The sequence below is a fragment of the Cyanistes caeruleus genome, chromosome 12 (assembly GCF_971803275.1).
Source record: "Cyanistes caeruleus chromosome 12, bCyaCae1.hap1.1, whole genome shotgun sequence".
NCBI classification, from domain to species: Eukaryota; Metazoa; Chordata; class Aves; order Passeriformes; family Paridae; genus Cyanistes; species Cyanistes caeruleus.
Genome location: NC_141712.1, coordinates 12,462,038 through 12,486,217, shown reverse-complemented (window position 1 = coordinate 12,486,217; position 24,180 = coordinate 12,462,038). Strand labels below are relative to the sequence as shown.

The window sequence follows — 24,180 nt, the reverse complement described above, 5'->3', positions numbered from 1 at the left end:
GTACTAAACAGGATTTCTTTTTACAAGTGTACATGGTAAGTATTAAGCTAAAATATTATTCATACTTTCTTCTGTCTAATGAGACTTCCTTTCCAGGGCCATTAACAAATTGTAATCTGCTTGTAATTATCCTGCAGTGGTGGCCATGCATTTGTAGGTTCAAATGCCATTTGTATATTCCTGACAAACCTGTGCTGTGACACACCAACAGATTGCTCCTGTTCCAGTTACATCATTGGCCACCTCTTTGAAATTGTCTCCACTCATCAACTTTTGTGTTCTCTGGTGAAAGAGTGCCAAAGTAGACTTGTTAAAACAATGACCAATTAGACTGTTATGCAAGCAACATTCCTCGTACCGGTCTCTGGACAGAATCCGTATTTCTTATCTCTGTCGTAGTCTTCAGTGGTTCCACACCATCGGTATCCGTCTGTCCTGCCTTCGGTTGTGCATTGGTCATAGGACTGCCCTTGGAATTTGAAGGGAAATTTGCATGGCTGCCCATCACCATTGCCACCCATTGTAAAAAGTGCTGTAGGAAAATGAGAGAGGAATAGTCAATACACAAAGCTCAGTATCACAGAATCACACAGAATCACAGTGGATCAATGAGGAATCACAGTGTGCCCGTGGGAATGTGCCCGGGACTGGACAGACATTGGACACCCATCCGGTGTGATGTACTTCATACTCAGAGCCCTGTTTTACACCAGCATTGAAATGCTTTGACAAGAGAGACCAGATTTCTGAGAACTAGAAATCTTTCTCATGGATGGACATTAAAATGATTCAGATTAAAATGACTTGAGTTCTGGGATTGGTTTTAGGATTTTACTAAACTTTCTGGAATATCTAGAGGAAGACAGATACAATCTCACATGCTGATATTTAAAAAATGTGTGTTCAAATGGAATTCCATGAAGATGCAGGTGGCATTTCATATCTTGTGAGTCTGACTGTGTCTTCTCCTGGCTGTTCTAGCAGTGGGAATCCTCTGTGGCAGGACAGTGCTGTGCCATGTGCTGGTGAGAGGAAACTGTGAAAGCAACAAACTGCTATGGGCCTTGCCCTGAGCGGAGATAAAAATTCTTCATGCATTAATATACTAATTCCCCTGGAGTTTTAAGAACAGCACTGCAGAATGACTTATCTATTGAAATTCCCAGTGTAAAGCATGCATGATTTGGCCTTTTTAAGGTGTCCAAGGGCCTTTTCCCTCTCATCCAGTCTAAAGTTGTAGCTAAAACCCAAATGTGTATGTGGGAAGGCTTGGCAGGTTAGTTCTAACTTTGCTGTTGGTTTTGGTTACTCATCAGCCATTTCAGCCTCCTACAGTGTTTGTGTAGGATCTGAGGCGGTTTGCCTTTGCTTAGTCTGATACATCAGTGGGAAGAAGCATTGTTTATGTGCGTGCTTCTTTAGAGCAGCACTAAATAAACCCCCGGACCTCTTCTGGCTTAAGGGTGACATAACCCACCCAGACCTCTTCTGGGAAAGCGTTCTTACAATGGGGTATTGTGACACAGATGGTCCATTTTGCCTTTTACACTTAAACCAGTAACTGGCCACAGCACCAGGGACATGCAGCAGTAAATTAGAGAAGTTGCAGTCCCACTAATGAGAGGACTTGGAGCTTTGCAGGCCTGGCTCACACACACAAGTTTGCTGAACTTCTGCTCTGCCTACGAGAGTCATTCTCTCCTTCTGCACCTGGGGCATGGATGGGGTCCTGTCTGCAACACACACTGTGCCTCCCCAAAAGAGCAAGCTGCAAATGTTGGTTTTTGTCTCAGACACTGTACTAAGACAGGAAAGGTGCATTAACTAGAACTGTGGCTATTCTGATTGGAGAGGGACTTTATATTTTTTAAAAAGGAATGATAGAATTGGAGACCAAAATTAAACTAAGTTGTTTAGATGACTCACTTACCATGAGCAGTTTCCAGCTCTACGTCTGGCAAACTCTGCATTTTAATAGCCTTTTTTATATTGGTTTCCATGTGGCTAAATTGCAAAAACCATATGGAAAGCCAGTCTCTTACTTTGCATGCAGCCTTTCTGAGTCACAGTAAGAATGCAGTTTTTCATTTTGCTTGAGGCTGCATCATGTGATGGTAACAATAATGGTTTAAATTTTCAATCCCCCCCCCCAGTATAAAATTGCTTTAATGTAGATGGAAATTGGAGACTGGGGCAGTTTTGCCAAAACAAAAGCCCAATTTACTTTTAAGGGATCTTAAAGGGCCTTGTTCTGCATCACAAGTAAGCTCAGCAATTTAAAAACTGGTGAAGATACACTGAAGTGAGAGCAGATTCAGACTGGACATTACTAATATGTGAACTTCACTTTTAGCTCTTCCTAGAAAAACCAACCAGCTGTGATGTCAGGAGACCTCAGGCTGGAAGGCTGCTAAAGCCCCTGTGGCACAGATCCAAGGTGGAGGAAGCTGCAGCTTCAGGAGGGCTCTGCCTGGGAGAGCAGCAGCCTGTAGGAACTGGGATGAGTGTGAGGGAGGTACAAGCAGAGAACAGATTGTCAGATGTTGGAGGAGCAAAGTTAGGAGCCTAAACTGCCTGTAGTGTCAGTGGAATTTGGAAATGAGAGCTAATGAGATCCCTCGATCCCATTTGGCAAGGAAGGTCGGCATACCTGTGTGAGATTTGTGTAGTAGGTAGATAACTTTCTGCTTTATCTTCTGCTTTGACAAACTATGGTTCAGTCAGTTTAATAAATTGGGTTACAGATCTGGGTTTAACTTTAGAAAAGCCTGGTGCAGCACCATAGCATTAAAGATGTTTCCCTGTATTCACTGTGGCTCTATAATGAGAAAAATTGGAACTAACTTCAGTGAGTTAAAAATGAGAGAAACAAAGGCCAGCAATCAGGAATGTTGCCCCCGACACAGACTCTCTGATGTAAATCCTCCCCTATCTGAATTTATTAGCTGGGGTTTAGCAAATGGTGCCTTGGGATAATGAGTGAACAATGCCAGTCTATGTTTAATAAGAAGCATCTGTGCATAGCTGTTCATGGATCTTGCAAAACAATTACATCAGAAACAAAAGGCTGAAACCCTTCTGTTCCATTTCAGAAACCTTGACACTGGCATTTCCAGGAACTCCACTTTCAGAACCATCTCTCCCTGACAGTACATTTCCAGCCTTGCCTGACTTCAGGATGTTACAGAGTTGTATCAGTCAGGGTATGTGGATCTCCCTTTCTCCAGCTGCCTATAATATGGGATTCCTTCTGATTGTATCTGAGTGCTTGCAGTATTTTAAGGAAATGAGCCAAATTTTTCTCTTTTCTGTCTGAAAGAATTAACCCAAGGAAGAGGAGATTTGGGGAAAGGTGGGAAATTAAGGAGATGGCAAAGTTTCACAAAAAAAATGATTATGTAGTTATGTGCATGTGTACACTTATAGCCTGCTGAAGTAAATGTTCTGAAAGTCATACCACTAACAATAACTTTTAAAAAAATTAATTGTAGTCTGTGTAAAGTTCATACTCTTTCTTGTTCATCCTCTATAGATGTATAAATAGCTGTCACCAGGGTAGATCCCAGCTCTAAATGTGATCTATAACAGGCAGTTAGGAGTTTGGAAATTAAATAATAACTTTTCACCACATTAAGGCTGGAAGACTGATATGTTCTACAACAGATTGTCTTTGGAAACCACCATCATCCTGATGCAGAAAATATGTAATCTTGTGTTTGAAACTCTATGGTCTTGCTGGAAAAAGCCCAAAAATTTGTCAAGCAGGAATCCATTTAGTGTTTGTCTGCAACAGGATTCCAGAGAATCCTGTTTTGAACTTTTTGTATGTACACATACCTGAAAACTTTTGAAAAACACATTTCTTTTCAGACACGTTCGTCTTATGTACACGTGTGACAGTACTTGTGTGCTGGGACAAGTTGGGCTCTGCTTGTGCACTCTTGGGCTGGCAAATCCCTAACCATGTTTTGTTAGCTTGAGGCTTAAGCATCACTAATTTTCTTTCAGCAATCTGCATTCTCTTTCCTTGTACTGGCTGCATGTAGCCATAATATTGTAAGTAAGTTTAGTACTATTGTTTCAAGCAGGATTAGCATGAATCGGAAAAAAGCACCATTGCTTTCTGGTTTGTTGCCTTTCAAAACTCTCTTATCATTTGTTATGGCCCAGGAGTAGCAGGTAGGACTTTTAGTGACCCAGGGCTTGATATGAAAGGTGAGAAGAGTGATGAAACACTCCCCAAAGCTATTAGTCTGTTATGTACAAAGGGGGAAAAATGAATGTGGGAAACTGCAGTACTGGGAATGGCTGTTAATATATGTGCCAGGAACTAGCAAACAGGAGGTAGAATGAGTGGCTGAAAGCACCTTACCTTCTCCACTCTTCTCACTGCTGATAAATTACCTCAGTAGGCTACAGCCAATTATACTTAATTGCTTCTCTAAAGGTTTCCTGTTGCATGATGCACAGGAGATGAAATTAACACTCATACCAATAAATTGTCTGAAATATTATATCCTCAAGCTGTAAAGACCCATCAAGATTTTCAGGCACAGAAATATATGTTTCTATTGTTTTAACAGGAAACAGATTGTCATAAATACATTTGAAAGATAATAATGATAATCTTGTGTATAATTAAAAAAAGCTATGGCTACATGACAGCATTATACACTTTGTCTAATCTTCAAAGGAATGTTTCCAAATATGAAATAAAATTCTTGTGAGAGTCTGTTCATATTCCAAGAAGGTAGAAATTAAGTACAGACTCAGTTTTTATGGACTTCTAATAATTTTGTACAGATATTGATATGTTGTTATGATTTCTGAAAGACATTAATTCCTTTATCTGAAAGGGAAGGAAGTGGGAAAAGCACAAGAAAAAGTGGATGAGCAAAGAAGGGAACAGTCTGCTAGCAAAAAAAACTCCATTAGAAACATTTGTCTACTTACACTCATGGGGACAAAAGCCATATTTCCCATCTGCATCAAAATCCTTGGTTGTGGAACACCAGAGGAATCCATCGTTGCGTCCTGCATCTGTGCAGCTGTTGTATTCCTTGCCATTGAACCAGAAGGGAAATTTGCAATATTCACCATCTGCATTTCCGTACTTCACTCTGACCACTATAAGGACAGCAAATGCAGAGGTGAGATTAGCCACCAACAGATACAAAAGATACACTTTCTGGACATCTTCTTTTCCTGGAAGATACTGATATAGAAATGCAGTCTGAATTTCTACTTTGAAATTCAATATGTTGCTGGTCTCTGTATTGGCAAGATGGTCATAGCTGAAATATAAACTGGTAATTTAAAAATAATTACATGGATATTACTCATGGGGGAAGCATTAGAATCAGCCCAGAAAAATATATATGTTGTTACTATGGCAAGGCAAAGTTAAAGACATGTTGTTAATACATTTAGCAACTTAGTTTCTTAAGTAATATGGTCTAAAATGTTCAGTATAGTTTCAAAGGTTCCAAGCAGCAGCTGAACATGAGCTGAACATGCCTTGGGCCTCATAAACCACTTTGGTATTTCCAATGGGCCTTGCCTGATATTTGCTGTAGCACGGTGGGACAGGGTGGAAACACAGACACACCCAGATCCTGGGGTGTATTTCAGTTTGTCACATGTATTGGTCCTGGAATATGTACTAATGCATAGATAAGTCACTTATCCATAGTATTTTTTAATGGCAGAAATTTTAAATTGTATAAATGTGTCTTCACATCCTAATATTTACTGACAATGAAAACATTTAATGCAGCATTAAAATAGAGCAGTCAGCAGGCCATATGTTCTGAAACATGAAACATGAAAAAGTCTTGTACCTTGTCCCTCCCCAAGAGTCCACAATTCATCATCATCGAAATGGGAGTCTCCTCCAATTCCTGGCCCTGGTGCGAAGGCATGAGCCAGGAGACCGTCTTTGCCATCAAAGGGATAGCCATCACCATGTTCTGCAGGAGCAAGCAGACAAAAACCAGCAGTTTCTAATGACCTCAGGCAGAGTCTGTGCAGGAGTGATGATTATCATGTGTACTTTCCCATCCAAGACAGCAGCAGAATACTTTAGTGAGTAAATTTACTGGTTTGGGTTGTGCTAGCAAGACTGATCCAGAGGAGAAGCAGCCAGTTCTCACAAGGAACATGAGGTGTCAGTACTGCAGATGTCACAGCATGGTATTTTATATCTTGTAAGTACAGTGGAAAAAAATTAAAAATTGTGAAGACCAGTGATGTTTTGTACATGAGGAGTATGGCTGCATGCACAGTGCTATTTCCCTATGGAAGCTGATGGGAAGTTGTAATTTAAATATTGTAGATGAGGGATATTTTCAGGTAGTTGGTATCACTCTCCGACACAGAGATTGAAAAGTTAAGGCAGCTTTCACTTTGCAGTCTGCTCTTTTCTGCTGCACCTCAGATTGCTGTGCTCACTCCTTTTTTTCCCTGCCCCAGTAGAAGGCACAGCTGGGTGTCTCAGCAGCGAGCTCTGGAAAGCCAGCTTGCTCCTGCTGCTCTGAGCCCTGAAGGAGCCTGTTCCTCCTTCACTTCAAGCACTCCAAGACTCAGGCAGCTCACAGGGCAGCAGCAGGTTAAGCAGCTCTCCTGTTATTACACTGTAGGCTTTTCTTGGAAGTACACTGCTTGTGGGTAAGGCAGGCTGGCACAGGCATAGCCCTGGTATTCATAGCTCTCCCACCACACTGACCTGTGCATCAAAGCTGGCTGCCAGCATCTCCAGTTGCATCATTTCTGGTCTTTTGGTCTGATGTCTTGGCATTTAACAGAAGCCCTGAAGACACAGGCCTGATTCTCTCCTCTGTGACACTGATTTCAGGCTGGTGTCACTCCTAATACTAGTTCAGTTAATTCCCTTCAGGGGGCTAGTGTGTCACTTGTGAAGGACAAGATTTTGACATATATTAGGTGCTGTACTCCCATTTATTTCTTTACTTAAGAGAAAAGTTAAAAATTAAGAAAACTCGTGGAAGTCTCAGCCCCTGTGAATCTGCAATGCAGTAAAGGGATAGGAATGACTGAGTGTGGAAAGAGCTCTTTGCCCACAGTTTCTTAGCTGGCTATAGCCAGCAAGTACTAAAACCAGCAGAAACACTTCTGCTTTTGTAAGACTTTTTTTTGCAAACCAAGCCAGTCTGGATGAGGATCTGAAGTCCTGAGTGTACAGAATCTCTGCAGCTTTTGAGGTCAACCCATCAGTAGCTAAAGCAAGGAAAACCAGCTTGAAATGAAGGCTTTTACAAAGAGTCCAGTTATTCTTTGAACTGTTCACTTAACTTCCAAAGTCTACCTCCCAAGTAATTGGCTGCACAAGTATCTTCATTAGTATTAAATATTCTGTGACTGTCCAGAAGAAGTTAAACGCTCTATGTTTACACTGAAAAGCCATAAACATTCTTTCAGGGAAAACCAAAATTAATTGAGAAGATATGTACAGTGAAAATGAATCAAGTCACCCATCATCAGCTCACTCAACCCATAGTTCAGCTTATGATCCATATTTTTAAATTCTTCAAGACCAAAGAATGCATTGAAAGGTTGCATTCTGCCATGCTAAAAGAATGGAAACTGGCTATGGAGTCCAAATTGGAAGTCACAAATCCACTTTTAAGCTTTTTTATGTTAGAACCCTCATCACTATCACTGGAAAACAGCATACAGAGCTATAAATAAATGGTATGATGACATTCCATTCTCTTCTATGGCAGGAAGCCAGCTCACACCATCTGAAGATTTGTACCAATAGGTCTCAGTTCTATTTCTGATTTGTAAATTTAAAAATAAAATGTTGCCCCTAGCAATTCTCTTTTGGAAAGATAAATATATTGTAAGGATATTGTATAAATACATCTCTCTCTCTCACATATATAAGAAAAAGTCTTAGTGAAATTAGATCTTAGCTTGTATGAGCCAAGTGTGAACTAGGACATGGTTTGCCAGAAAGGCTCATGAGTGCTACTTTTTGAGGGTGGATCATTCTAAACTGAGGATTAATGAAAGGAACAAAACCAAAAACATAAGTAAAAATAGGAAAATATACCCCATCGGCCAAAATTAATCATAATGTCTGCTTCTCCATCATTTATTCGGTTAAATCTCAGTGGTGTGACATCACTCCAGACTTGAAAGGCTCGAGCAAAGGCATCGTCTACTGTCTCAGGATCCAAATCCGGGGTATAGCCTATAATCCTTAGAGGTAAAAGCAAACATTAATTAACACACAAACATCCTCCTTTGTATTAGTTGTTTACTGCTCAACACACTGAGCAGGCTCAGCAGTGAAACCAGCTAAGAGGTAACACTGCTGCACATGAGATCTAAACCCCTCCCTTTGATTCAGAGAGGTGCTTAGATGTGGCACTTACTGTTTATTTTCTTTTGGAATTGACTCAGCAGCAAGAAGAAAATTATAAATCCAGAGGCTGTAAAGCCTCATGGCAGCGGGCCTTGCACAAAACATTCTGGGTTTTGCATCAGCACTGAGACCAGAAAAGGAGCTCAGTAACATTCTGAAAGTTTCAAATGTGGATTGTTTTAATAAGAAGAGAAAAGCAGCTCTTCTCCCACACCTCTGATGCTATCTGTATATTGTTTAATCCCTGTGGAGTGCTAATCCTTTACCTGTGTATAGGATACATTGGCAATAAGATACATGAGGAAATAGGAGGAAAAAGCATGTAAGATAAAGCTGTAGGTCTGACCTGAGAAAGGGATAAACTCCTAAGTGTGTTGTTTTCTTCTTCTTATCTTTTAATTTGACTTCTTAGTGCCTTAGTCCTTATAGCCTACTATATCCCATGTAAAGACAAGTTTCCAATTCTTTGTGCTGGGGCTGTTCATAGTGAGGGAAACTACTTTTTCTCTGAAGAGGATGAGGAAGATTCAGTGGAAGCAGAGGAGCAAGTAGGGGCTGTAAGCTGCCACAGGTTTTTCTGTATTTTTTAGGTTAGTTGCAGCCCAAGGGATGCTTTGAGTCCAAATTTGTGAGCGAGCAGAAGACTAAGTCATGCAGCTAAGACAAATCTGCTGGTTTTTCCCATTGCTGGTAAATGTTTGTTCATAGACCACCTAAAGTAATGAGTTTTTTACAACAATGAGAGCTGTATTGGTCCCTAACTCTTCAGAAGAAGATGAAATTAGAACATGCCAAGCTTATTGCAATAGGCTTGTTGTAACTCATGTTTGTATGCATTTGAAATACAATCCTCTTTAGGATTTGAAATACAGTCCTCTTTAGGACTGCAGAATGAAGAGGAGTTTGGCCTCTGCAATTAGTAAGTACTTTGGTCATCCTGCTCCAGCTCCCTTAGGATGCTTGGTGCAGAGCAAAGAGTAAACCCAAAATCTCTTTAGCTTCAACCAGAACTGAAAAGTTGATGTTGAGATGATTCTTCCTTATATATTACAATTTGAAATGACAGAAGGATTTGTTAAAGCATTTGGTAGTTATTCAAACACCAGGGGTTCTAATTCAAGGAATCTTGTCTAGCTCTCTAAACACCTACTGCACTTTTAAGTGCTTTTTTAGTTCTTGGAAGTGCTAAGGGTATATGTGAACAGAACCCACCAATACCAGTCTGTACCTGTATGTTATATGATTCTTTTCCCATTTTGGCTTTCTTGCAAAGAAGTTGTAATTGGCTACATCAGGGTTACCACAGCGGGGTTTCTTCATTGTCTCAATAGTATTTTGATCCAGATCTCCTGTTTCAGGCAGCCCAAAAAATTTCTGCATTTTCTTCAGAGTATCTTTCAGGACAAATAAATTGCAACTGTCTTTGGGGCAGCCATAGTATTTATTCAGGTATTGCTTGGGAAAAAAAAGCACAGAACAAAGACTTAAAAATTCATAAAATAAATAGTTAATGGTTATAAATAAACAAATGCTGTAATTCCATGTTAGCTTTCCACCTGTAATTTGCAAGTTTTCTTTTCAAAATTACAGTTACTAGTAAGTGAGGGACCAGCAGAATCTCCTGAATTGACACAAAGCATCCTTGATCACATGATGTTGCTAATTAAACAATCATTTCCACTATTAGATATCACCTTCATTTAATGAATTGCTTTTAGTTATTAGAGCATAGAGCTGTAATGTAGAACTACAAAGTAAAAATGGGTTTGTCTTTTTATGTGTTTCTTTGTGATGCATAAACTGCTTATAGTTTTAGATTTTGTGCAATGTTTTGTTGGAAGAATCTGTATTATTGAGAAACTTCTCAAGGAATCAAAGCAACCCCCCATATGAGACCACATTGATTGCAAAGAAAATCCCCTTTCTTTATTCAAACCAGACAAAGTTGTTTGAATGTTGGATGTGTTTGCTTTTGAGTCAAACATTGCAAAAACCTGAGGAAGAAAGTATTTGGTAAAATCTCAGTTGCTTGGACACTGCAGCCAATCAATATTTGTGTACTTTAAATGCCATTGAATGCTCCAGCACATTATGGCCAGACTGACTTTTCTGATTCAGCCATGGTGGCAGTTCAGAAAGTTCTTTCTCATTAAAAAAGAGTGGTCATAAGGGACCCAAAAGATGGCACAAATCACATTATTTTCATCTCCTAAAATAATACCCATAAAAAACTCCTCCACTTCTCTCACTGAAAGCTGGATGGGTTTACAGTGTTTTATGCCCCTCTGTGTAGAAAAGCTACAGCCATATGAAATCCAGGTATTCCCAAACTGCACCCAAATGGGTGCTTGGCACTGCACAGAGCTGAGAGATGCCCTTGCCAATGGTGCTGTGAGACAGGAAGGTTGCAATAAAAACAATTTGCAGCCGAGGAAGAAACACCCTTCAGGTATTGTATCCCAGATATGAACTACAAGTCCCAGGGAGGAAAACACCTGAATAAGATAAAGGTATATTTGCCAAAATATATGAGGGATATCAGGGAGAACTATTTCAAACTGAAGATTACAAGAAGCCCAACAAAATGACTGCACATTTACATTCTTGGGTCAGCAAGTATTTGCAAGAAAAACCTTGTCTTATGTGTCCAATTAATTGCTTAAGTTCACCCAGGAGACTGGGAATAAAACCACAACACCAGCAAAATAAAGCAGAGGACATTTGATAACTGCAGTTGGTCAAGCCTAGCTTTCACCACCTTCCTCACAAAGTCCAGGCTAACCTCATCTTCCCAGCATAGGAAATGGTTCAGGGATTACTCAGAAGAGGATTTAATCAAGATATTACACTATTTCCTTCAGAAGGTCCTCCATCCATCATGAGTAAGCACAGACTATGGCTAGTTTTTGTGATTTTTGTAACTTCTATGTGGTATTTCTCCAGTGGGGACTGTGGCACTAGTGAGTAAAGGTGGTTTCATCTTTCCTTCCACTGAACTACTCTTCACACATAGTTAATGAGGTCTGGTGGAAATTATGTGAAGTGCATTAAGAATCAAATAATCAAACAGTCCAGTTTGGTTCTTATTCTAATTGTCATTTCATGTAGTTTGATGGATCTTCTTACACTTCTGCTTGCATCCCTCAATGACGTACCATGGTGTAATACAGACTGTACATCAGGACTGACATTTACTGAAGAACCAGGCTACTCCTCTTACCATTTTAGGTTTGAGAGCAAGCTTTACAATCAAAAATATAAACTGGGGCATGGTAAAGAATGTTACTTGCTAAGATTCTAAATAAAAAACTAACCTCTTTCAGTTTTTCCTAAAATGGAGATTTTATTGAAGATGAGAAATGACCATGATCAGCTGTTCTATGAGGAGAGAATCCTGAAGAAAAATGTCATGTCTATACAAACCACATCTTGGCCTAGGCTGTGAAAGGCAGTTTCCCCAGAGTCAGCAGGGAGCTGTGGTGATCTGGAATTTTGATCCAGCCCATTAATGAAACAGGGTCCAGCTGCAACATAGCAATTTGTGTTCTGATGCTGAGTGTTGGGGCTGTTCTGATGGAGGGTGTGAGGAGGAAAGGCAGCCAGTTAGCATTGCCCAAGAATACCCCAAGACAGACAAAGAACTGCAGAGTTAAACCAGCCTGTAATTTTCCTCTGAGTACACATAATAAATAGGTTGTTTGAAAGAAACAGAGATGAGGGGAGATGTGGATTGCAGTTATTGAATAAAAACCTGGCTGTATCTAAGAAAATAGATCCTCTTAGAGTGGTTAAATTGCTCTTAGACACGTGGGACCCCACATTCCTCTCCCAAGTGAACCGCCCCTGCCCCCAGCTCTTGGCTACTGCTAAGGGAAAACCTTGGGTGAATTTGTTTTGTTAATGACTGAGGAATGCCCTATTTGGGTCAGTTCGTCTGCTCTTCCTAAACTTTCTGACACAGCTCCCAACGGGAAATTCTCTCTCTACCCTCCCCCGGACCTTCTTTAACCTGGCAAGCTTTCCCAAGATGCACACAAACTCCTAAAGAAAAGTGACCAGCTTTCAAATCTCTATGACCCAAAATAGGAATAATTTATCTCTATCCTCCTTAAAATGGATTTACTGCAGAAGAAAAAGGAAATAATTTAGTCTATAATTTACATGCTAAAATAAGGATAATCCATCTCAATCTCCCTTTAAATGGACTTCCCCATGTCACTTTTATGAATGTACACAGGGCAAAAAAAATGTTAGAATAAAATACTGTTCAGTTATAACTATAATTTTTCAATATCACAGAAATCCAAACAGCATTTTTAGTTCCAGATTGGATTCTTTAAAGCTCTGTGAGATTGTTTTCCGAAGTCAAAACTAGTCACAATGGCTTCTGAAATTTGAGCTGGCTTTCAGTTGTAGTGTCCCTTAAAGTTGTGTTTATGCAACGCACAGCAAATCTAGAAAATACACTTCTGAAAGCTGTGATATATGCATTAAGGGAGTCTCGACTGCCCTCACATCTACTTGATTTAAGTTAAAAAATTAGATGTCTCTTATTTGCCCCTCTCCCCTCTTACCATTGCAATCTTTTGATTATAGCCATCATGATTTAATGAAAATATTTTGTATCTTGAGACTTAAGGGAAAAAAAATATCCAAAACCCCAACTTTGCTGGCTTTAAAAGTTTTAAGAGAGGAAACATTACTTGGCTCCAGTTTTAACTTTTGAAAGCTGATACCTTTGCTAGCTAGCTAGCACTTCCAGAGACTCCAGGGAAAGAATGCTACAGTCATTCCTTAGCCTCAGCTGAAACAAGAAAGAAACATCTGCTTATGAAACAACAGTATAAATCTGAAGCAAAGATGAAACCAACACTTACCACTGCTAGTTCTTTGTCTGTTTTGGGAGTGCTGTCTCCAGGAAACTTAATGATTGGTGACGGTGCAGCTAAAGTTTTGTTAAAAAGATATACTTGGATGAATAGTACTTTAAAAACGAAGCCACAGCCAATGTGAGTCTTCATTCTGCCTAAACTTCTGCTCTCCTCTTTGGAAAAAGCTTTTTCCCACTGCCTCTCCGTTACTTTAGCTGCAAAGTGAACCAGTTACTTATCTGCACATCTTAACTCTCAGCACCGTTTTCCCTTTTGCTTGCTCTAGCAATTCCTTTGTATGTTTAAAACATCCAGATGCGCAGTCTCAAGCTACCACAAGAGGAAGTCTGAAAACTAGTGGAAACATGAGAAAAGGGCAGTTACCAGATGTGATTGCTGTGATTTTAAGGTAGCAACAGGCAGATAGTTACTATTGCTGAAAGAGGCCACATTTTCTCCTCATTTGTATATATGAAAGCATTTATTTATGCCAGAGAAGAGGAAGAAGCAAAACTTGACTTAATCTTGAAGACAAAGTGTCTCACATGTATTTTAAATTAAAATAAAAGAAAGAGAGAAAGAAATTACTAAACATTATTTTCCTGGCTAAGCATTTTTACTATTTTTTTAGCCTATTTTTATGTCACAGATATAATGATATGCTTTAGTCATATGTGTTTACACACAGTGCCTCAGAGCAAACATTTTGATTATGGATTTTAAGACAGACCCTGCACAGGGCAGTGCAGCTGAGAGAGGCTTCTTGTCCCCCTCCTGAGGCTACAGAGTGTGGGTCTGTAGCTGGGGCTCACTGTGCTCCGTGGGAGCCTCACTCCCTCCCTGCTCTCTGCACAACGTGCAGAGCTCTCAGTAAAGTCATTGTGGCTTGCTGGGTTCAAAACCAGGTTGAGGCTTTGCCACCAACAGACACAGGGTATCACCTTACCCCTACAGGGTACAAGATAATTAAACAGATTCAGCAATAGAAATTAACTTTAATAACCGATGTCAGGGAAATTGTACAAAATTCAGTGTTTGCTTATAATGGGGGTTTGACTGCCTGGTGCAGCTGCCTTAATCTGAAATTTTGGTTTAAATATGGCCATTGTCATGGACTGTCCATTTATTGTCATTCCTAATATTGCTGGCTTTGAGGTGCTATTACAAGTGGAATATTATTTCAGATGAATATCCCTAGTCTAGGGGTTTGGTTCACAATTTTTCAAGATGGGAGTTTGGTGTTTACTGGTGATATTTTCTAATTGATTGTAAATATCTAATATTGACAGTTGTTTGATTTATGCCAACATCAAACTATTTTGCTGCACCCCATTGTCCATGAAGTGAACAGTCTTTGATAAAGGCAAGCGTTTCAAAGGGGGGACTGAGGGGCTTGGGGGGAAAGCATTTGCAGGGGCTTTTGCTGCCTGTACACTTCCACTGAGAGCCCAACACAGGAGATGTGTGCAGGGCTGCTGGGTGAATCAGCCATGGGAAACAACACTTGACACTCAGGAGAGAAAGAGGAGTTACTCTTCGTGCATGAATGGAGCTCTCTTTGTCAGCAAGTAGCTTTGTATTTATCCTCACTCATCCTTTCAGGAGCGAATCTGACGTGACTTGAGTTACAGTGAACAACTTTCCCCTAACGGTTCAGCTTTGAAATGACACATTCTTTTTTAACTTTTCCCCATCAGCAAAAATACGTGGTTATTTAAAGTGTTGCCTTAATAAACAGCAGTTCTGAAGATATGATCCAGTTTTTCCAGCGCCTGGTACTTGTTTGTGGGGAATGACTCTTCTGCTTTGTTTATGATGACAGCTCATATTTGTTTCTGGCCATGTGACACTGCAAGAGAACAAAGGCCAAAGAAGCCTTCACTACGTGTGCCAAGTTACTCTTAGGTCTCCTTAATTAAGCAAGTAAGACTATTATGTATCATGTTGCAAATTCTGCAGTTATCTCTGTGCTCCGTGTTAGGTCAAGGGCTGATGTAAATCTTAAGGCATGAGAACCGCGTCATTTTCATAAGAATTTTAATGTAATTTATGACAGCTTAGCAGCTTTCATTTAGGATACTGTGGTGAAGCTGTTTAAAGCCAAATGTGCCCTGGCACATTCCAATTGCACTCATAAGCCTCATTGAAAACTAATGAATGCTCTGTTCTCTGTTTGTCCTAATGAATATCGGATCAGAAATGGATGAGGAAACTTTTGAATGGACTGTGAGGTCTGTGCAGTTTGAAAATCTCACTGTACTTTGTTTCTTATCTTCACTGGCAGTGAGAGTAGGTTGAGGTCACCTTTTATATATACTTTGTAAAAGAAATTGGCAAAGCCACAGAAACCAGGCAGACCTGCAGTGAAGCATTATTTCTCACCTTTGTTTGCATTTTTACTGGTAAATTGCTTTTCTGGTACTACTTCAGTGTGTGAGCAGCTAAGCGAGTTATGTTCAATTAGGAAACATAATACATAATGGAATATTGGATTTATGGGTGTTGGGTGAACCAATAGACTGGGTTTCTGAGCAGTCAGTGAAAACACTCTCTTTCATTAGCCCATGACATCAGAGATCCTGGCTGAGCTGCCCTCTTTCAGATTGGCAAAGCAAAATAACTTCTGGTGACACTTTGTTAGAGTAGAAGTCCTATTGCAATAGGAGACTAGATTTGGGGTAAAATGCTTCTTATCTCCTTGTGTTTGTCTTTAAGCTGTATGCCTTCATCCTGTTCTTAGTGTGCTGCAGAGGTGCTGCTTTTCCAGGCTGGGAATGCAGTGGTGCACAGTCCTGGCAGTAGGGACGTTCTGCTGCTGGTTGGCCTCTGCTTTCAGTCAGAGGCTGAGCTAAATGACTCCTGAGGTCTGTTACAGCCCAAATTACCCCACCACTCTTGCTGGAATGATGTGTTTTCTTATCTCAGACTAGATAAGCTCAAAATCAGGGAGACAGACTCTGAAGGATCTGAAGTGATGTGTTTTGACACTGACAGATTGATGGGTTAACTGCTGTTGGTGTTTGGTGCATAGACATCCCTCAGCCCTCCATTCTCTGAAGAGATTGCTTCTGGCAGCAATTAGTGACTTCTGGATAGACTTCCTAGAAGTTAAACATTCAGGAAAGAGGCAATACAAAACACAGGGAAAGAAGAAAAAGCCCTGCTGAGAGAGAACCTAAGGCCATCTACCAACATTTTGGAAGAGTTGAAGCAGTAATCTAAATCTCCTTTCTCTTACCTTAATCCTCTGTAAGATATTTTGTATATCTAAACAGATGCTACCTCTGGATTAGCTACAGAAAATGAACAGTTTTATCTCCTACTACTGCCTCTATGTGTTTGTAGAAAAAATTAATTTCTCTGTTACGTATAATTTCTATATTAGGTATTTATCTGATATACACATTGATGTATCTCTCCTGACTCATGAAAGGCTCCTCTATAGTTACTGAGTTTGTTTCAGTTTAGAACCACTCCATATTGAAAATTTTAAGCCATCTACTTTGTGTGTAAGATGCCAAACTAACTTTTTAAATGTCTGCTTTTGTATATTAATGGTTACTGTATGGCAGACACCACACAGTCTGAGAAGGCAAATACGTCTTTTGAGGACAATATATATATACTTCAGTACTTCAATAATAGTAAAAAGGGAATTGTGATGTCTTTTGAGCTGTTAGCTACATATCTAGATAGATCTGACTGTGATAAGAGAAACATGAGCATGCATTAACATGGTGCTTTTATCAAAGGATTTTTCTGTTTCAGAAAATGATTTTTGAAATGATTCAGAAGCAGTTTCAAGATTATACTTCAGATGGTGTCCTAGATAATTTGCTCACAGAGTAGTCATCCCTCCAGAAACATACTTTAGCAATTCCTACTGTCACTAATTCCAAAATTTTATTGAAAGCTGATGATTTCCTCGTGGTTCCAGAAGAGTATGTCAGGCAGAGTATTTTGAGCAGAAGCCATGGGAGGATAATAGATATATTCCTGGTGGGGTTTAATGTTTTAAATTGAAACCTGTTGCTAGGCTGAAGAAATAAATAATCATCAGGACAATTAAGGTCTTAAGAAAACAGCTGATCCTCTGATTACCAACTCAGCTGGTTCTAACTGGGTGCAGTGGGACGTGTCTGCAAGTAAACTATTGCAGTATGTGTATATAATCTCTTGTCATGTGTTCTCTAGGTCATGTGCTGTCAGTTTATATCTTCTGGTTTAGGAAGCAAAACAAGTTATTAATGTAGATGGACTTGCATTGATTTTAGCAGGATTTGTGGAAAAGAAATAATTCATTGAAGTTGTCAGAGCTGCTGTAGTGTTCTCAGAGTGTTTCAATTAGAACTTTTAAGGAACTGGAAAACCCAAAGCTCAGGTGATGGAAAAGTTTGCCTGAACTTCAGGAAAGGTACCAATGAAAATATCCCAAGGTCCAGTTTAGCCAGACCTTTGGCTACTTTTTGGTTTTTCAGGGTTGCCTTATGACTCATTCTCTTTTCAGATTTCCCATTTTGCAATTTCTCCTGGATCAGCATTCCAGAGCCTTCTTTCTTCTTGTCTGGGGAAAGAAAAGTTTATAAGTTAAAAGTTTATAAGTACCAAGAAAACAAAGAGCTTACGGAAGAAAGCACGGGACTGGGCTATGCTAAAAAAGGGATTTTTATGCTTTTTACTTCATATCTGACTTGTAGGGCACTGTGAGTGTGGTGCCAGACTGAGGCTCCCCTGAGCTTGAGGTGTGTAGGAATCATGTATCTACTCGCTGCTCTTAGTGGTACCTGTCCTGAAGGTGGAGCATCTATACAGATAACAGCAGTGACACACTGAGGGACTACATTTGTTCTGGGGTTTGACACTGGCAGGTCACTAAGCCCCAGGCACCTGCCTTTCAGTGCCTGTAACAGAAATAGTGAGTGCCTGCTGCAGCTGGCTGAAGGAGATGTGTGCCCTGTAGGAGGTGGGATATTAGCAGTTTATCTGTTTTATTAAAGTTGTCTCTAGGAAGCAGTGGTTAGTCACAGCAGTCCCCCCTGAGTTTAAAGGGATTAATAACTTTGGCAAGAACTCATTTATATTGCAGACAAGTGAGCTCATCTAAGCCCTGTATGTTGAAGGGTTGATCCTAACAGAACGTAAGTTTTAAACATCCACATCATTTATTATATGTGCTCTCTGTCTGCTCAGCAGCTGGCTCAGGCCTCAGTGATCTAATTCACCATATCTGACCACCACATGAGGGAGTCTTTAAACTGTTAGAAATCAGTGTGTGGGTTTGTGTGTGTGGAGGGGTGAGAGTGGAGCAATGTACAAAGGGTCAACCATTGGTACCAGATGTGCTTTTCAGCATTTAAAGTAGCAATTATATTTTTCTTTTTGTTTCTCTCATTCTTTCTGTTTTAGGAAGTTAGATCCTAAGGATGTGAAATTCTGCTGACATGTGGATATAATTTTTTATCTTGCTACTAAATTAGAAATTAATTTTTAAAATTTGATAATGAACTTAGTGGATGTGCAGAACTAATTTGTCTTCAAACACACAGGTGGTTCCCTGCTGGTTCTTCCACATACTGGTGGTTCAGAAGAAGTCCTGATGACGCTGTGTTTGATTAAACTTGGCAAACTCAGCACGATCCTCAGTAGCACTAGGAACAAATCCTGCTGTCTACACTGTTGTTTCTTTGTGCCCTATGTTGTGAATGGGCCTGTGGATCTCTGTGAGGCACCTTGAAGTGTAAAATGTGAGTAAAGATGATGGGGCCAAGCCCTTTGCTAGCCAGGTAGCCACCCCTACCCTCATAATAAGAGCAAGAGCTAAATGGATGTGATTGCATGATCAGCTCCTGAGCCCACAGTGCAGAGCTATGGCATTTCTGCTGTTCAGATTTCAGAGACAGACCCTAAGGAATGCTGCACTGAGTGACACATTTCTCAAATCCTGTGAAGAGGCATTTTACTCACAAACAGTGCCACACCAAAGCCTGGCTGCTCCTCACTCTTCTGTTTGTATTCATGGGAGATCTCTTTACTGTAACAATGGGCAAGTGCAGCCCTGAACATGTCAGAATGATAGTTCTGCTTGCTTTGCTGCTGCTGCTGGGCAGCTGCTTGCTGCTAGTCACTGTACACCTCACTTGTCATTACAGTGTTGGTATTCAGACACCAAGGGGCCTTAATTAATGACTTTGAAGATATGGTCTTTTATAATTCATGACAGAACTTTAATTAAAATCAAATATATAGCAGTTGAACTAGCAGAGGATTTAAAGTGCACAATCTTTGATGGTAACTGATTCCCTTTGACCACTGGTGATGGATACTGAATGCAAATTCCATTTCATCACAGCAGCTTCAGAACAGAATGGGCTTCATTTTTTCTTTTTCTTTTTTTTTTTTTTTTTTAAACAGAGAGGTCCCTGTTGTTATAGATTGGAAGACTGGTAAGGTCAAGAGGCCTGCAGTCATTTGATTCCCTCTCCTACCTCCATCTCCTCCTCTAGAATCCTTATGTATTTTAAATGTCTGTATTGGTAGGGAAAAGGACACTGTTCTGTGTGATGTTTATATACTCATTTATTGTTTGTAGAGATGGTGAGTAAAAGTGCTGTACATGGTTCAGATATTCACTCCAGGACTCTTGGCAAAGCAGTAGGAGAATTATTATTTCACATAAAGGGAAACTGAGGCAATGCTTTCTCTTGGACAATGCAGGAGAAGTTCATGGAATTTTGAAGAGTTCAGCCTGGTTCACAGATTGAGTATATGTATTTCTGGCCTATGTGGGGATAACTGGATTTAAGCAAATAGCAGCATTATTTCTGTAGATTAAACTTGTTGTGCCAGGGAACATGGTTTTCTTATGACAGTTGAATTTATTTCAGTTTATTTGGACTTACTGAATAACTGGATTCACCTAAATTTCTTACAAAATAGAGTTTTTATCTAGGAGACTTATACTGTGATCTCACTATTACCATGACTTCCATGGAGTTCTTTGAATGGATTTCATGGTCTTGCTGGTTACTCTGCCTATTCAGAGTAAATATTTAGAATATATTTGTGGCCTTGACTTTACAATTGGGAATTGTATTTTAAATTTTATCATCTCATTTGGTTTACTAAAGGGATGGGTTTTCTTTTCTCTGGGATTAGTTGATTGTCTGAGGTTGCCAGGTTTCACCATCCTGTGTGTACGAATCTTACCATCAGAAACCAGCCAAGAAGGATTACTATCTGCTACATACACAAATGCTAATAAATTCAATGAAATTTACAATTTAATAGAGATGAGGGAAATTGGTCAACAAGTCATATCAAGATATTAAAAAAAAATTGCCGTGAAAGGGAGATGAATAGTGTAAAAAACTGCATTTGAATAAGTTAGTCACTGCAAGCTGGTAAAAAGTCAGAACTGTCTTATTTAGTAGCTATCTAAATGGTTTAACAGTAGGAAAATATGATTCAAAAATGTGTTTGCTAAATATCACCATTCAGTCATCTACAGTTACCATCTTTACCTTTACAGTAACAATAATTTCTTATTTATAAACATAAAAATAGGAATATGTCTTATAAATAGAAAAACTTTACTGCAAAGGAGGAAAGGATTTCCTTAGTGGTTGCTCTTGTAATGTTGCAAAAAGTTTATTTGTGTTATATTGCTAACATTTCATGTAGTACTTCAATCAACTGCTAAAACTACAGTTTGTGAAACTGTTGAAATGGAATTCCTGGGCACAATCATGGGGGATTTTTATTTGAAGTTATTTTCTTTTGTTTTTATTGTCAATTTGCTACAGCAAATTGTTACCCATATTGTATTATTTAAGGCTGTTTGTCTGGCAGATATATTTATATGTGAGTCTAGTAGCACAGGGCTGTTTCTGCAGATCTAACCATTGTTAGGGCAGCGGAAGCTCAGCTTTCAGATTGCTAAACTAAAGTGAATGTCATTGAACTCCAGGCTCTTTGGCTGAGCAGCATTTTGTGGCATGGCTATAGAAACACTTTGGCTGATCAGCCTGTTGCTGGTGCTGCTCATGGGGCGAGAGCTGCTGGAGAAAGGCTGCTCAGGGAATCAGACTCGTGCCTTCCCTGCTGGTATAATTAGGCATTGAGTGGCTTCTTTTCCTTTAACAAGTCACACCAGGTCATCATTTCATCACGAGATCGCAGGAACAGAATCACAACCTCAAAGATGCCAAAAAGGAGAAAAATCTAAGGGCTCCATGGGAGTCCCACAGGGGAGAAGTGAGGAAATCCTACAGGCCCACAGAGCTTCTGTGGTGGTGTCGAGTTCAAAGGGAAACTTCCATTAGCTGGAAAGGCGAAGGAGAGGCACCACCTGCCCGTCCTCCAGCAGGCTGAGTTTCTTGTTAATGGGAATGACTGAATAAAGGCAGCATTTTAATGGGCAGGGAGAATATTTCTCTAAAGGGATTAAATTACAACTTTTTTGTCTTTCAACGTTTTTATTACTCTTCCTATGCTTTTTGTGAGCTGTTAATTTCTTTCATACTTGACCGTTATTAATACAGGGCAAATAAATGGCTAAACTACTTCCAGAGGCAGCTTGATGGACCAAACAGCAGGTCTACATTTTCCTGTCAGGAAGACTGGTTCTAGGGCCATTTGCATGAGTTTATACTGGGTTTTATTCCTGATTTCAAGATGATATTAAAAAATATGAGCGCTGCTGCACACAAAATCTGGATCATGCATTTTTTTCTCTGTTTCAAAGAATAAAGTGCTTAAGGTTTTCCTCTGACATTTAAATGAAGATTTATTTTGTTTTTATCCTTGTACTTCCTAGGCTCCCTCCCTCCCCAGTCTGCTGTGATGTAACAGACAAAGATTTGAATTGGGAATTATGATCATAAGTAGATCAATACATGTTTTTCTGATGATAGTAAGGTAAGTAGGGGGAACTTCCATGTAAAATGATGGATTAACAGGCATTACTGGAAACATGGCATCTTCACAGAGCTGCAGCACCTGTACAGTATTACTAAGTTTACCTTATTGTATTTTTTTTTAGCATTACCATCTGTGATGGAGTCATGTTCCTGTTCCAGGAAGAGACAGATTTTAAAATGCATCAAGTTTTCTTGCTTTCAGCTCTTCACATTGAGAGCTTTCAGAGCCTTACAGCCTCAATGGTTGTAGCTAATTATTTTTTCCTGCTTGATCTCCTTAGTAGCTTTGGGAATGTCAGTCCACATGTTACCTGAGATGATGTTTTACCCAGACCAGTGGTTTCATTCTGGATGCTGCTTTTACTGAGCTTTTGTCGTCCCCTCTGATGCTTCTAACTGCAGTCTACAAATCTTTCTCAGGTAATTCACAGAGCAGAAACCTGTAACCTTAAAACCCCCAACCCTCTGAGTTCCCAAGGGGAAGGTAGGACATTTAGCCTTCTTTGGGGAACTAAATATGTGATTTATCATTTATTCAATTCAGAGATCTCATAAATTGAGAAGCCTTTGCACACTCTTTGTCCAAGATGCAGTCCTGCATCTCCAGCACCCCTTTCTGAGCATAGTAACACTCAGCATTTGCTGCTGCCAACTGCAACTTAATCTGAGCTAAATTCCTGCAAGAATAGATCCAATACCTTTCATCTTGGCAAAATTTAATTTTTGCTTACCTTAATAATACCTAAATTTTAGGAAAGGAGGGCTCTTTGGGTGTCTCAGCTTTAGTAGATATGCATTGTATGTTGCATTGCATGTTCACTGGAGATTTTTATACACTAACTCTTCCAGTTTTCCGCTCCAGACAGAAAAGCCCTAGATTTGCCTCTCAGAATTCACCATTTCAAGAAATATTTACAAGTATGTTGGTCATAAATTCAGTCTCACTATGTGCCAGGCTGTTTCATAGGTACATCAGGTCCTTTGCACAGAAACTTCCATTTTCATTTGTTTCATTGAAGTTCATCAGGTCTGTCTTTATTCTAAAGCTGGCAAGATCTTTCAGCGAGCCTCCCTGATACCCTATGCAGAAGGGAAGACAATCTTCTGCCTTTGAAATCAGATGAAATCCTAATAATCTGTAACATCGCAGATTCCAAACTGCAGCCCTCTCACGATGAGTCTCTGACCTAATGCACCATGTCAGGAAAACCAGTCTAAGTGAGCTCAGTTTATGTTACATTCTGGTTTATTGCAGACAGCATGATAACTGATTTATAGCAGTTCTTTGTTATTACGTGAACATTCAGATCAGAATTGGTAAAATATGCATGGATACACTGTGTGTACTGCAGAGGAATTCAGGAGATATAGCTCATAGGCTGTACAAACCACTCTAAATCCCAGATCAATCTCCTGATTATACAAGAAATATAACTACTACTGATGAGTAAAACAGGAAGACAGCAGAAATGGTCAGAGACCTTTTCAGTATATTAGATTCTTGTAGATGTCGGAAATGCACCACAACTGATAAAACTGCAGAAGAAAACCTGGTCCCTGTGATGAAGGTGAAGGAGAGAATATTCCTCTTCCCTCAAATTTAGACTTGAAATTACTATTGCTTTCCCCTCCAAAGTCAGAACAAGGTGTAACAGGGAATATTGAAGTTCTAGAGAAAGAATAGAGTCTATGATGGGAAATTAATATATTTTTTTCTTATTTGTTTGAGTTTTTTCAACCTGTGTATGTCGATACTACATCAATTTTGGTGGGATAACAACCAAACTATTGATAGTTTCTTCAAGATTTGGAAGAGAACTTTTTTCAAGTCACAGAGTTCAACTGCCAGTTGCTGCTCATTCTTGCAAAAAACTCTTATGGTCTCAATTTGACAGAATACTTGAGGACTTGTTTTTACTCAATAGACATGTGAAACAAAAGAGATTAGTCTTATGCTTAAATGCTGGTTTGGAACATATTTGGTTGAAGAAAATTAAATGCA

At 39.6% G+C, this 24,180-nt stretch overlaps 2 protein-coding genes across 2 annotated transcripts in view; one reads left to right on the top strand and one right to left on the bottom strand.

Moving 5' to 3' along the window:
* Positions 1–13,564, bottom strand: part of MMP2 (matrix metallopeptidase 2) — a 28,247-nt gene extending 14,683 nt beyond the window's left edge. Inside the window, exons 1-6 of the mRNA XM_023934757.2 lie at positions 13,267–13,564; positions 9,618–9,844; positions 8,075–8,223; positions 5,841–5,969; positions 4,954–5,127; positions 359–532 (exon numbers count right to left, since the gene is read on the bottom strand). Of these exons, the coding sequence (XP_023790525.1) occupies positions 359–532; positions 4,954–5,127; positions 5,841–5,969; positions 8,075–8,223; positions 9,618–9,844; positions 13,267–13,410 (997 nt within the window). The 5' untranslated portion in view covers positions 13,411–13,564. The remainder of the gene's footprint in view (positions 1–358; positions 533–4,953; positions 5,128–5,840; positions 5,970–8,074; positions 8,224–9,617; positions 9,845–13,266) is intronic.
* LOC111934588 (uncharacterized) overlaps positions 1–24,180 on the top strand; it is a 357,296-nt gene that overhangs the window by 37,037 nt on the left and 296,079 nt on the right. The window lies entirely within an intron of this gene.